Below are 14,424 nucleotides of genomic sequence, written 5' to 3' on the forward strand. Positions count from 1 at the left end.
GGTCATGGGGGGTCATTGGGATATAGGGACAATATAGGGACGGGGGGATATAGGGACTGGATCCAGGGGGACAGCAGCCACCGCTGTCTCTGCCGGCCCGGATACACCGGTATTTGGGGGGGGGGGGCACGGGGGGGGGGACATGGGGACGTGGGGGGGTCATAGGGGGTCATAGGGGTTGTGGGGGGTCATGGGGATATAGGGACAGGGGGGTATAGGGGATGCGTCCAGGGGACAACAGCTACCGCTGCCTCTGCTGGGCTGGATGCACCGGTATTTGGGGGGGGGGGGCACGGGGGGGGGACATGGGGACGTGGGGGGGTCATGGGGATATAGGGGCAAGGGGCTATGGGGGGGGATATAGGGACATGTGGGGGGGACATGGGGGACTATAGGGGGCTCTGGGGGGCATATAGGGACATGGGGGGGGATAGAGGGACTGGGGGGGCGCGGGGGGGGGCATGGGGGTGGGGGACATAGGGACATGGGGGCTGGGGGGGGACAAGGACATGGGGGCTATGGGGGGGGACATGGGGGCTATGGGGGGGCATAGGGACTTGGGGGGGACTACGGGGGGACAGGGAACTTGGGGGGGGGTTCACGTCCCCCTGACCCCCCCTGCTTTGTCCTGTGCCCCCCCCCGTGCCCCCCCCCCAAGGCCACCGCTGCCAGAGCCCGGTGAACGCCTGCGAGTCGCAGCCCTGCCGCCACGGGGGGGGCTGCCAGCCCACCCCCGGCACCCCCCCGGGCTTCACCTGCCGCTGCCCCCCCGTGAGTGAGGGGGGGGGGGGGGGCGTGGGGCTGGGGGGGGGGACGTTGGGGGGTGTCCCCAGCCCATGGGGGTGGGTGCTGGGGGGGAGCTTGGGGGGGTGGTATGGGGATGGGGGGGGGCATTCCATGGGGGTGGGGGCTCAGGGTGCCATGGGGGGGGGGGGGTGCCCCCATCCTATGGGGCTGGGAGCTGGGGGGTGGGCTCAGGGGGGTGCCATGGGGGGGGGGCACACCTCTGGGTGCTGGGGGGGGCTTGGGCTCCTGGGTGCACCCCAGCGTGTGCCCCCCCCCATCAATCCCTCTCCCGTGACCCCCCCATTTTTTTCTCCCCCCCCCCATTTTTTTCTCCCCCCCCCTTTTTTTTTTTTTTTTTTTTTTTTTCTTTCCCCCCCCCCAGGGTTTCGGGGGCCCCCAGTGCGAGCGCCGGGCCCCCTCCTGCCGCCACCTCTCCTGCGCCAACGGGGGCCACTGCCAGCCCCCCCCCGCCGGCCCCCGCTGCCTCTGCCCCCCCGGCTTCGGGGGGCCCGAGTGCCAGCAGCGGCTGCCCCCCCCCCCAAAAAAAAAACACCACCACCACCGCCTGCCCCCCCTGCCTCCACGGGGGCACCTGCGCCCCCTCCCCGCACCCCCCCTTCTCCCGCTGCCTCTGCCCCCCGGGTTTCGGGGGGGCGCGCTGCCAGGAGGTGCCCCCCCCCACGCCGCCCCCCCCACCCCCCCAGAGCGACGGTTGCCCTCCGGGGGGGGGCTGCGAGGAGCTGGGGGGGGACGGGGTGTGCGACCGGCACTGCAACACGGCGGGGTGCGGCTGGGACGGGGGGGACTGCTCGCTGCGGGTGGGGGACCCCTGGAGGCACTGCGCCCCCCCCCAGTGCCGGGGGCTTTTCGGCAACGGGCGCTGCGACGGGGGCTGCGACACCCCCCAGTGCCTCTACGACAACTTCGACTGCCGGCCCCCCCACCGCGCCTGCAAGTGAGTGAGGGGATGGGGGGGGGGTCCATGGGGGGGGGGGGTCGGGGGGGTTCATGGGGGGGGGGGCAGTGGTCACCCGTCCCACCCGTCCCACCCCCAGACCCGTAGGCAGCCCCCTCCCCACCTGATGTGTGCTCCCCCCCCGGTGTGTGAGTGGGTTCTGGGTGCTGTGGGTGGGGGGCTGGTGTGAACCCCCCCCACGTGTCCCCCGTGTCCCCCCCATGTCCCCCCCATGCCCTATGTCTCCCCCTGTGCCCCCCCCATGTCCCCATGCCCCCCCATGTCCCCTGTGTCTCCATGTCCCCATATCTCCCACGTCCCTATATCCCCCGTGTCCCCATGCCCCCCATGTCCCCACGCCCCCCATCCCCTTATGCTCCCCCATCCCCTCGTGTCCCCACGCCCCCCCTTATGGCCCCACACCCCTTTATGTCCCCATGTCCCCCATCCCCACGTCCCCTCGTGTCCCCATATCCCTTTATGTCCCCACACCCCCTCATGTCCCTATATCCCTTGATGTCCCTATATCCCCCTATTTCCCTATATCCCCTTTATGCCCCCCCACATCCCTTTATATCCCTATACCCCTTTATGTCCCTATATCCCCTTTATACCCCCCCCCCATATCCCTTTATGTCCCTATACTCCTTTATGCCCCCCACCCCTTTATGGCCCCCCACCCCTTTATGGCCCCCCACCCCCTTGTATCCCTATACCCCTTTATGTCCCTATATCCCCTTATGGCCCCACACCCCCTCATGTCTCCACGTCCCCTCATATCCCCACACCCCTTTATGCCCCCCCACCCCTTTATGCCCCCCCACCCCCTTGTATCCCCACACCCTTTTATGTCCCTATATCCCCTCGTCCCCATATCCCATCGTGCCCCCACACCCCTTTATGTCCCCATGCCCCCTCACATCCCTATATCCCCTCATGTCCCCATATCCCCCTCTGTGTCCCTACATCCCCTTATGTCCCCACCCCCCTTATACCCCCCCCCTTACATCCCCACCCCCCTTATACCCTCCCCACCCCCCTTACACCCCCACCCCACCCCATACCCACCCCATAACCACCCCTTGCCCCCCCCCGCAGCCCCCTGTACGCCCAGTACTGCTCCGACCACTTCCATACCCCCCCCATACCCACCCCATACCCACCCCATACCCATCCCCTGCACCCCCCCACCCCATCCCCACCCCATCCCCACCCCATACCCCCACCACCCCACACCCACCCCATAACCCACCCCATAACCACCCTTGCCCCCCCGCAGCCCCCTGTACGCCCAGTACTGCTCCGACCACTTCCATACCCACCCCATACCCCCCCCATCCCCACCCCATAACCCCCCCATAACCACCCCTTGCCCCCCCGCAGCCCCCTGTACGCCCAGTACTGCTCCGACCACTTCCATACCCCCCCCACACCCACCCCATACCCACCCCATACCCATCCCCTGCACCCTCCCACCCCATACCCACCCCATAACCCCCCCATAACCCCCCCTTGCCCCCCCCGCAGCCCCCTGTACGCCCAGTACTGCTCCGACCACTTCCATACCCCCCCCACACCCACCCCATCCCCACCCCACACCCACCCCACACCCACCCCATACCCACCCCATACCTATCCTCTACACCCCCACCACCCCACACCCACCCCATAACCCACCCCATAACCCCCCCTTGCCCCCCCGCAGCCCCCTGTACGCCCAGTACTGCTCCGACCACTTCCATCCCCACCCCATACCCACCCCACACCCACCCCACACCCACCCCATACCCACCCCACCCCCTACACCCCCCCACCCCATAACCCCCCCATAACCCCCCCGCAGCCCCCCCGCAGCCCCCTGTACGCCCAGTACTGCTCCGACCACTTCCATCCCCACCCCATCCCCACCCCATAACCCCCCCACCCCACACCCACCCCATACCCCCCCCACCCCACACCCACCCCACACCCACCCCATAACCCACCCCATAACCCCCCCTTGCCCCCCCGCAGCCCCCTGTACGCCCAGTACTGCTCCGACCACTTCCATACCCACCCCATCCCCACCCCATACCCCCCCCACCCCATCCCCACCCCACACCCACCCCATCCCCACCCCATACCCCCACCACCCCACACCCACCCCATAACCCACCCCATAACCCCCCCTTGCCCCCCCGCAGCCCCCTGTACGCCCAGTACTGCTCCGACCACTTCCATCCCCACCCCATAACGCCCCCACCCCATACCCCCCCCACCCCACACCCACCCCACACCCACCCCACACCCACCCCATAACCCACCCCATAACCCCCCCTTGCCCCCCCCGCAGCCCCCTGTACGCCCAGTACTGCTCCGACCACTTCCATCCCCACCCCATCCCCACCCCATAACCCCCCCACCCCACACCCACCCCATACCCCCCCCACCCCATCCCCACCCCATACCCCCCCACACCCACCCCACACCCACCCCATCCCCACCCCATACCCCCCCCACCCCACACCCACCCCACACCCCCCCCATAACCCCCCCTTGCCCCCCCGCAGCCCCCTGTACGCCCAGTACTGCTCCGACCACTTCCATCCCCACCCCATAACGCCCCCACCCCATACCCCCCCCACCCCACACCCACCCCACACCCACCCCACACCCACCCCATAACCCCCCCCATAACCCCCCCTTGCCCCCCCGCAGCCCCCTGTACGCCCAGTACTGCTCCGACCACTTCGCCGACGGGCGCTGCGACCAAGGCTGCAACAGCGAGGAGTGCGCCTGGGACGGCCTGGACTGCGCCCCCCGCGTCCCCCAAAGCCTGGCCCGGGGGGTGCTGGTGGTGACGGTGCTGCTGCCCCCCGAGGAGCTGCGCCGAGCCAGCGCCGCCTTCCTGCAGGGCCTCAGCACCATCCTGCGCACCTCGCTGCGCATCCGCCTGGACGCGCGCGGGGAGATGATGATCCGACCCTATTACCGGCCCCGCGGGGAGAGGAAGAGGAGGAAGAGGAGGGAGCTGGATCCAGGCCATGGGGAGAGCCCGCAAGGGGAGGGCGATGAGGTTATAGGGTGAGTGGGGGGACGGTGGGGAAAGGGGTGGGGGATGTGGGTGAGGTGGGGATTGGGATGGGGTGGGGATGGGATTGGGGTGGGGTGGGATGGGATGGATGGGGTGGGGGACATGGGGTGGGATTGGGATGGGGATGGGATGGGGTGGGGTGGGATGGGATGGATGGGGTGGATGGGGTGGGGGAGATGGGGTGGGGGACATGGGATGGGATTGGGATGGGATGGATGGGATGAATGGGGTGGGATGGGATGGGATGGGATGGGATGGGATGGGGTGGGGGATATGGGGTGGGGGACATGGGATGGGATGGGATAGGCAACATGGATGGGGTGGGATGGGATGGGATGGGGTGGGATGGGATGGGATGGGGTGGGGTGGGATGGGATGGGATGGGATGGGATGGGATGGGATGGGATGGGATGGGATGGGATGGGATGGGATGGGAGGGGGGCACATGGGATGGGGACCGTGGGTGGGATAAAGATGGGATGGGGTGGGGTGGGGGACATGGGATGGATTGGGATGGAATGGGGACAGGGTGAGGTTGGGATGGGATGGGGTGAGGTAGGGTGGGGGACATGGGATGGGATGGGGATGGGATGGGATGGATGGGGAGGGATGGATGGGGTGGGGGCTATGGGATGGGGGCCGTGGGGGGATGGGGTGGGGTGGGATGGGATGGGATGGGTGACATGGATGGGGTGGGGTGGGGGCTATGAGGTGGGGGCCATGGGTGGGATAAGGATAGGATGGGATGGGGTGGGGGATATGGGGTGGGGGACATGGGTGCCACGGGGCCTCGGCTGCCGGTTCTTTAGGGCCACCCGATGGTCACCCACCGCACTGGGGGGCGGGCCATGGGCACCGCGCACCAAGAACTGGGGGACCCCACTGCCCCCGGTGTCCCCATTACCCCCGGTGTCCCTATTACCCTCATGTCCCCATTGCCCCCGGTGTCCCCACTGACCACAGTGTCCCCACTGCCCCCGGTGTCCCCATTACCCCCGGTGTCCTGGCTACCCCCGTTGTCCCCACTGCCCCCAGTGTCCCCATTACCCCCAGTGTCCCCATTACCCCCAGTGTCCCCACTGCCCCCCATGTCCCCATTACCCCCCAGTGTCCCCATTACCCCCAGTGTCCCCACTGCCCCCCATGTCCCCATTACCCCCTGTGTCCCCATTACCCCCGCTGTCCCCATTACCCCCAGTGTCCCCACTGCCCCCCATGTCCCCATTACCCCCAGTGTCCCCACTGCCCCCGGTGTCCCCATGACCCCCGGCGTCCCCGCTGCCCCCCCGTGTCCCCGCTGACCGCGGTGTCCCCGCAGCTCGGTGGTGACGCTGGAGATCGACAACCGGCTGTGCTCGCAGGCGTCCGACCAGTGCTTCCCCGACACCCGCAGCGCCGCCGACTACCTGGGCGCCCTCTCCGCCCTCGAGCGCCTCCACTTCCCCTACCCCATCAAGGCCGTGCGCGGTGAGGGCCCCCCCGGGACGAGGGGAGGGGACCCCGAGGCAGGGGAGGGCCCCCAAGGGACAAGGGATGGGTGTCCCCAATGGGATGGGTGTCCCAATGGTGCCAGCACCCCACTGGTGTCCCCACTGGGATGGGTGACCCCAATGGGATGGGTGGCTCCATTGTCCCAGTACCCTGATGGTGTCCCTAATGGGATGGGTGACCCCAATGGGATGAGTGTCCCCATGGTGCCAGCACCCTTATGGTGTCCCCAATGGGATGGGTGGCCCCAGTGGGATGGGTGGCTCCATGGTGAAAGCACCCTGATGGTGTTCCCAGTAGGATGGGTGTCCCTAATGGGATGGATGGCTCCAATGGGATGGGTGTCCCCATGGTGCCCAGGACCCTACTGGTGTCCCCAGCACCCTTATGGTGTCCCCAGTGGGATGGGTGACCCCAATGGGATGGGTGTCCCCAGTGGGATGGGTGACCCCAATGGGATGGGTGGCTCCATGGTCCCAGTACCCTTATGGTGGCCCAAATGGGATGGGTGGCCCCATGGTGCCAGCACCCCACTGGTGCCCCCAGCACCCCACTGGTCCCCCCAGCCCCCCCGGTGTCCCCGTGCTGCCTCTGCCCTGACCGCCCCCATCCCGCAGGGGACAAACTCCCCGAGGAGCCGGACCCGGTGCGGCTGCTGCCGCTGGTGGTGGTGGGGGGCCTGATCCTGCTGGCCATCGCCGTACTGGGAGTACTGGTGGCGCGGCGCAAGCGGGAGCACAGCACCCTCTGGTTCCCCGAGGGCTTCAGCCTGGCCAAGGGCAGCAACAAGGACCGGAGGGAGCCCGTGGGGCAGGACGCCCTGGGCATGAAGTGAGGACTGGGGGGCACTGGGGGGAACTGGGGGGCACTGGGGGGAACTGGGAGTGGGTTGTGGGGGAGCTGGGGGGCACTGGGATGGGGGAATGGGGGAGCTGGGGGGATACTGGGGCAACTGGGGGGCACGGGGATGGGGGGATGGGGGAGCTGGGGGTCAATGGGGCAACTGGGGGGCACTGGGATGTGGGGATGGGGGAGCTGGGGGGATACTGGGGCAACTGGGGGGCACTGGGATTGGGATGGGGGAGCTGGGGGCACTGGGATGGGGAGATGGGGGAGCTGGGGGGATACTGGGGCAACTGGGGGGCACTGGGATGGTGGGAATGAGGGAGCTGGGGGGCACTGGGATGGGGGAATGAGGAAGCTGGGGGGCAGTGGGGCAACCGGGGGGGAACTGGGATTGGTTTTGGGGGAAGTTAGGAGCACTGGGATTGGGGTGGGGGAGCTGGGGGCACTGGGATGGGGGGATGGATGGGGGAGGTGGGGGGCACTGGGGCAACTGGGGGCACTGGGATGGGGGAGCTGGGGGCACTGGGATGGGGGGATGGATGGGGGAGCTGGGGGGCACTGGGGCAACTGGGGGGCACTGGGGTTGGGAAGCTAGGAGCACTGGGGATGGGGGGATGAGGGAGCTGGGGGGTACTGGGGCAACTGGGAGGCACTGGGGTAGGCGGCTGGGGGAGTACTGGGGCAACTGGGGGACACTGGGATGGTGGGAATGAAGGAGCTGGGGGGCACTGGGGCAACTGGGGGGCACTGGGGATGATGGGGATGTGGGAACCAGGGGGGGTACTGGTGCAGCTGGGGGTGCCCCCACCTAGAGTGGCTGACACCTGCCCTCCCCCCCCCCCCCCAGGACGATGGGGAAGGGCGAGAGCCTGGTGGGGGAGCCCTCGGAGGAGTGGTCGGAGGGCGCCTGCCCCGAGGCCAAGAGGCTCAAGGTACTGGGGGGGGGCACCGGGGGGGGTCACTGGGGGGAAGCACAGGGTCCCAGTACACCCCCCCCCCCCCCCAGCAGAGCGTCCCCTTAGCCCCAGCTTTGGTCTGGGTGCCCCCATGGGTGGGGGTCCCAGCACCCTCACTTCTGGACACCAATACAGACGGGGGGGGGGGTCCCAACACCCTCATAGGTGGGTGGGGGTCCCGGCACCCCCCATTGAACACCCCCATGGGTGCACGGGGGGGGGTCCCAGCACCCTCACCCCGGGCATCTTCACGGGTGTGGGGGCCCCGTACCCCAGCACCCTTTTGTGTGGGGGTCCCTCACCCCCCCCCCCAAAAAAAAAAACAAACAGTGACAGTTGGGGGGGTCCGTCAGGTGGAGGAGGGGGGCGCAGAGCCCCAGGACCCTGTGGACTGCCGCCAGTGGACCCAGCATCACCTGGTGGCGGCCGACATCCGCATGCCCCCCACCATGGCGCTGACCCCCCCCCAGGGGGAGTTCGACTCCGACTGCGTGGACGTCAACGTCCGAGGGCCAGGTGGGGCAAGGGGGGGTGAAAGGGGGGGTGCTGGGGGACCCCCGTGGGGTTGGGGGCGTTGTGGGGTCAGGTGGGTGGAGGTGGGGCATGGGGGACCCCAATGGGGATGGGGGGGCGTTGTGGGGTCAAGTAGGATGGGTGTGGGGCTTGGGGGACCCCAATGGGGATGGGGGGTGTTGTAGGGTCAGGTAGGATGGATATGGGGCTTGGGGGACCAGCATGGGTATGGGGGAGCATTATGGGGTCAGATAGGATGGATGTGGGGGATGGGGGACTACCATAGGGACGCGGGGACATTGTAGGGTCAGGTAGGATGGATGTGGGACATGGGGGACCCCAATGGGGATGGGGGGGTGTTGTAGGGTCAGGTAGGATGGACATGGGGCACGGTGGACCACCATAAGTTTGGGGGGGCATTGTAGGGTCAGGTAGGATGCCCTGTGGGACCACCATGGGCATGGGGCCACCACGGCCCTTGTAGGGCCACCGTGGGGCCATCATGGGTATGGGAGATGTATGGGGCCAAGAGTAGGATGGGACGGGACGAGGAGGCTCCCACGGCTTTTGGGGCCAGCTGGGACCTGGTAGGGACTGATTTAGGGTCCGAGGCCACCGGGAGACCCCCCCTCCCCGTGTCCCCCGCAGATGGCTTCACGCCGCTGATGCTGGCCTCCTTCTGCGGGGGCGGCGTGGAGGCCGAGGTGGCCGAGGATGAGGAGGGCGAGGACGCCTCGGCCGGCATCATCGGCGACCTCATCTGCCAGGGCGCCAGCCTGGGCGCCCAGACGGATCGCACGGGCGAGACCGCCCTGCACCTCGCCGCCCGCTACGCCCGCGCCGACGCCGCCAAGCGCCTCCTGGACGCCGGCGCCGACACCAACGCCCAGGACAACACCGGGCGCACCCCGCTGCACGCCGCCGTCACCGCCGACGCGCAGGGCGTCTTCCAGGTGGGGGCGCCCGGCGCGGTCGTGGGGTGCCCGGTGTGGTTATGGGGCGCCCAGCGTGGTTATATGGGGCACCCAGCATCATCATGGGGCACCCAGCATCATCATAGGGCACCCAGCGTGGTCATGGGGCACCCAACGTGGTTATGGGGTGCCCCGCATGGTTATATGGGGCACCCATCGTCATCATGGGGCACCCAACGTGGTTATGGGGCACCCAGCAAGGTCCTGGGGCACCCAGTTTCATCATGGGACACCCAACACGGTTATGGGGCACCTGACATGGTTAAGGGGCGCCCAGCAAGGTCAGTGCTTGTAGGGCATTGCCTGCTGTCATAGGGTCAGGGGGTGCCTCCACAGGTCATGGGGTGCCACCATGGGTCATGGGGTGCCACCATGGGTCATGAGGTGCCACCATCAGTCATGGGGTGTCACTATTGGTCATGGGGCATCACCATTGGTCATGGGGTGCCACCATGGGTAATGAGGTGCCACTATCAGTCATGGGGTGCTACCATCGGTCATGGGGTGCCACCATTGGTCATGGGGTGCCACCATGGGTCATGAGGTGCCACCCTCGGTCATGGGGTACCACTGTTGGTCATGGGGTGCCACCATGGGTCATGGGGTGCCACCACGGGTCACCCCACCATGGGGCACCCACCAAGACACCAGGACTTGGGCGCTGCCCCGATGAACCCCCATGTGCCCCGGAGCCCCGCCGCACTCCCCAACTCCAACAACCCCACTGTGGGGCACCCCCTTACCCCTACCTCCACCGCACCCCCAATTCCACCCCCCCCTCACCCCGCTGCCCCCCCACACCCCCCCCACACCCCCTCCCGCCCCCCAGATCCTGATCCGGAACCGCTCGACCGACCTGGACGCCCGCATGGCCGACGGCTCCACCGCACTCATCCTGGCGGCGCGCCTGGCGGTGGAGGGCATGGTGGAGGAGCTCATCGCCTGCCACGCCGACGTCAACGCCGTCGATGAGACCGGTGGGGGGGGGGGGGGGTTTTTGGGAGGGGGGGGTCTGGAGGGGGGTTGGTGGGGTGCTAGGGGGGGCTGGGAGGTGTCCTGGGGGTGTTTTGGGGGACCTGGGGGTGTTTTGGGGGGGTCTGGGGGGGTCTAGGGGTGTCCTGGGGGTGTTTGAGGGGGTCCTGGGGGGGTCTGGGGGTGTCCTGGCGGGGCCTGGGGGTGTTTTGGGGTGTTTTGGGGGTGTCCTGGGAGGGGGGCTGGGGGTGTCCTTTGGGGACCTGGGGGTGTCTGGGGAGTTCTGGGGTGTCCTGGGGGCGTCCGGGGGGGGCTGGGGGTGTCCTGGGGGGACCTGGTGGGGTCTAGGGGTGTCCTTGAGGGGGTCTGGGGGTGTCCTGGGGGGGGGTCTGGGGGTGTTTTGTGGTGTCCTGGGGGTATCCTGGGGGATGTGGGTGTGTCCTGGGTGTGTCCTTGGTGGGGGGGGGCTGGGGTGTCCTTGGGCCACCTGGGGGGTCTAGGGGTGTCCTGGGGGGGTCCTGGGGGCATCCTGAGGGTGTCTGGGGGTGGCGGGGGCGGGGGCTGGGCGTGTCCTTAGGGGACCTGGGGGGGTCTGGGGGTGTCCTTGAGGGGGGGCTGGGGGTGTTCTGGGGGCACCTGGGGGTGTCTGGGGGTGCCCATGGGGTTCTGGGGGGGGTCCCGGTCTCACCCTCCTGTGCCCCCCCCCAGGGAAATCCGCCCTGCACTGGGCGGCGGCCGTGAACAACATGGAGGCGACGCTGGCGCTGCTGAAGAACGGGGCCAACAAGGACATGCAGGACAGCAAGGTGGGGGGGCGACCCCACAGGGACCCCCGCCCCCAATAGGGGACCCCCCAACGTCCAGCTGCCCCCCCAGACCCCGTTCCCCTGGGGCCTGCGCACCCCACAGCCCCGGGAGATGCCCCATTGACCCCAAGAGGTGTCCCATTGACCCCATTGATCCTAGGAGCCACCCCATTGATCCCATTACCCCCAGGAGATGTCCCATTGACCCCAAGAGGTGTCCCATTGACCCCATTGACCCCAGGAGATGCCCCATTGACCCCAAGAGGTGTCCCATTGACCCCATTGACCCCAGGAGATGCCCCATTGACCCCAAGAGGTGTCCCATTGACCCCATTGACCCCAGGAGATGCCCCATTGACCGCTGGAGATGTCCTGTTGATCCCATTGACCCCAGGAGATGTCCCGTTGACCCCAAGAGGTGGCCCCAGTGATCTCACTGACCCTAGGAGATGCCCTATTGAACCCATTGACCACAGGAGATGCCCCATTGATCCCATTGACCCCCAGAAGATGCCCCATTTACCCCAGGAGATGTCCCATTGATCCCATTGACCCTTGGAGATGCCCCCATTGCCCCAGAGAGCTGTCCCATTGATCCCATTGACCTCAAGAGGTGTCTCATTGACTCCATTGACCCCAAGAGGTGTTCCATTGGTCCCATTGACCCCAGGAGATGTCCCCATTGCCCCACGGAGCCGCCCCATTGATCCCATTGACCCCAACAGGCGTCCCATTGGTCCTATTGACCCCAACAGTGTCCCATTGGCCCCAGGAGATGCCCCATTGACCCCAACAGGTGTCCCATTGACCCCATTGCCCCCAGGAACTGTCCCCATTGCCCCACGGAGCCACCCCATTGATCCCATTGCCCCCAGGAGATGTCCCCATTGCCCCAGAGAGCTGCCCCATTGATCCCATTGACCCCAACAGGTGTCCCATTGATCCCATTGACCTTAGAAGATGCCCCATTGACCCCAAGAGGTGTCCCATTGACCCCATTGACCCCATGAGATGCCCCATTGATCCCATTGCCCCAGGAGCTGTCCCCATTGCCCCAGAGAGCTGCCCCACTGAGTCCATTGACCCCAAGAGGTGTCCCATTGACCCCCTTAACCCAGCGAGATGCCCCATTGACCCCAACAAGTGTCCCATTGATCCCATTGACCCCAAGAGGTGTCCCATTGATCCCATTGCCCCCATTACCCCGAGGAGCTGTCCCCATTACCCCACGGAGCCGCCCCGTTGACCCCATCGCCCCCGACACACACCCCCGTTACCCCAAATCTCTCCCCAACCACCCCCACCTCCCCCACCACCCCTTCCCTCACCCCCACCTCCCCTTCCAACCCCCCCCCTCCCCAGGAGGAGACCCCGCTGTTCCTGGCCGCCCGGGAGGGCAGCTACGAGGCGGCGCGCATCCTGCTGGAGCACAGCGCCAACCGCGACATCAGCGACCACCTGGACCGCCTCCCCCGGGACATCGGCCACCAGCGCCGCCACCACGACATCGTCCGCCTGCTGGACCACCACGGGGGGGGCCGCAGCCCCCCCGCCACCTCCCTGCCCCCCCCGGCGTTACTGGGGCCCCCTTCTGCTGCTTCTGCTTCTTCTTCTTCTTCTTCCGCCGTCGTCGCCTTCCTGCCCCCCAAAAAGAGCCGGCGGCCCGGGGGGGGCGGGGGGAAAGGGGGTGCCAAGGGGCGCAGCAAAAAAAACGAGTGCCCCCCCGGCTTGGAGAGCTCGGTCACCTTGTCCCCCGTCGAGTCTTTGGGGTCACCCTACGGGCCCAACCCCGCGTCCCCCGGGCTTTTTGGGGTGCCCCCGCCCCCCCCCCCCACCGGGCTGGAACCGCCGCCGCCGCCGCCGCCGGGGCCCCCCCCTGCCTTCGCCGTCGCCCTGGGGGTGGCGAGGCTGCCGGGGGGCGCCGGGGGTCCCGTCGTCGTCCCCCCCCCGCCCCCCAACTCGTCCCGTTTGGTGGCCGTCCCCTACGAGTGGCACGGCCGAGGCGCCCCCCACCCCGGGTTGGGGGCCCCCCCGCACCCCCCCTTGCCCCCTCCCCCCCGGGGCAAAGCTTCGCCCCCACCCTGCTGCTGCCCCCCGGCGCCGTGGGGCGCGGACCCCCACCCCGCTCCCCCCAGGGTGGGGGGGGGGCCCCCCCCTTATTTCCCCGGGGGGGGGGGAAGAGTACGGGGGGGCCTTCCTGGGGGTGCCCAGCGAGCACCCCTACCTCACCCCCTCCCCGAGACCCCCGAGCCCTGGGCCAGCCCCTCGCCCCCCTCCCTCCCCGACTGGTCCGAGGCCACCCCCAGCCCCAACCTGCTGGGCCCCCCCCCCCCCCAGACCCAGCTGGGCCCCCCCCTGCCCCCGCCCCCCGAGCAGCCCCCCCCCAAGAGGCAGGTGTTTGCCTGAGGGGGGAGCACCCCAAGGGCCCCCCCCCCCCCACCAGCATAGGGTCCCCCCCCCAGGTATGGGGACAACCCCACCATGGGGACACCCCCACCATGGGGATACCCCCAAGGGGACCCCCCCCCAAGTGTGGGGACCCCCCCCAGCCACTCCCCACCCTGGGGACCCCCCCCCATAATGGGGACACCCCCAAATATGGGGACACCCCCCCCCAGAATAGGGACCACCCTAAGTATGGGGACACCCCAAGGGACCCCCACCCAATAATGCCCCCCCCCCCCCAAAATATGGGGAACCCCCCCATAATAGGGACCCTCCCCAAGTATGGGGACACCCCAAGGGGACCCCCCCATAATGGGGACACCCCCACCTTAATGGGGACCCCCCCTATAATAGGGACCCCCCCCATAATGGGACCCCCCCCCCCCAGCACCCAAGTGCCACCCCCAGCATGGGGACAACCCAGGGACCCCCCCCCACCATGGGGACCTTGGGACCACCCCCTCCATAAAGGGGACCCCCCCCCCATAAAGGGGACCCCCTCAGCACCCAAGTGCCACCCCCCCAAAAAAAAAAAAAAAAACAAAACAAAAACCCACATTTTTAAGCTCATTTTGGGGGGGAAAATGTTCATTTTTACACTGCCCCCCCC

General features: G+C 68.1%; 1 protein-coding gene across 1 annotated transcript; it reads left to right on the forward strand.

The window, feature by feature from the left end:
• Positions 1-53: 53 nt before the first annotated feature.
• On the forward strand, positions 54-13,775 carry LOC309891652 (neurogenic locus notch homolog protein 3-like; the record flags this gene model as incomplete). Its single annotated transcript, XM_082785995.1, is given in 13 exon segments — positions 54-109; positions 659-771; positions 1,169-1,312; positions 1,314-1,741; positions 4,439-4,804; positions 6,133-6,281; positions 6,920-7,133; positions 7,996-8,080; positions 8,458-8,620; positions 9,266-9,570; positions 10,421-10,568; positions 11,272-11,369; positions 12,732-13,775. Coding segments are annotated over 13 exon segments (3,313 nt in total), but the record flags the coding sequence as incomplete, so codon positions are not given.
• Between the last annotated feature and the right edge of the window lie 649 nt (positions 13,776-14,424).

This window comes from Aythya marila (genome assembly GCF_965140915.1).
Source record: "Aythya marila genome assembly, contig: HAP1_HAP1_SCAFFOLD_1017, whole genome shotgun sequence".
NCBI lineage: Eukaryota > Metazoa > Chordata > Aves > Anseriformes > Anatidae > Aythya > Aythya marila.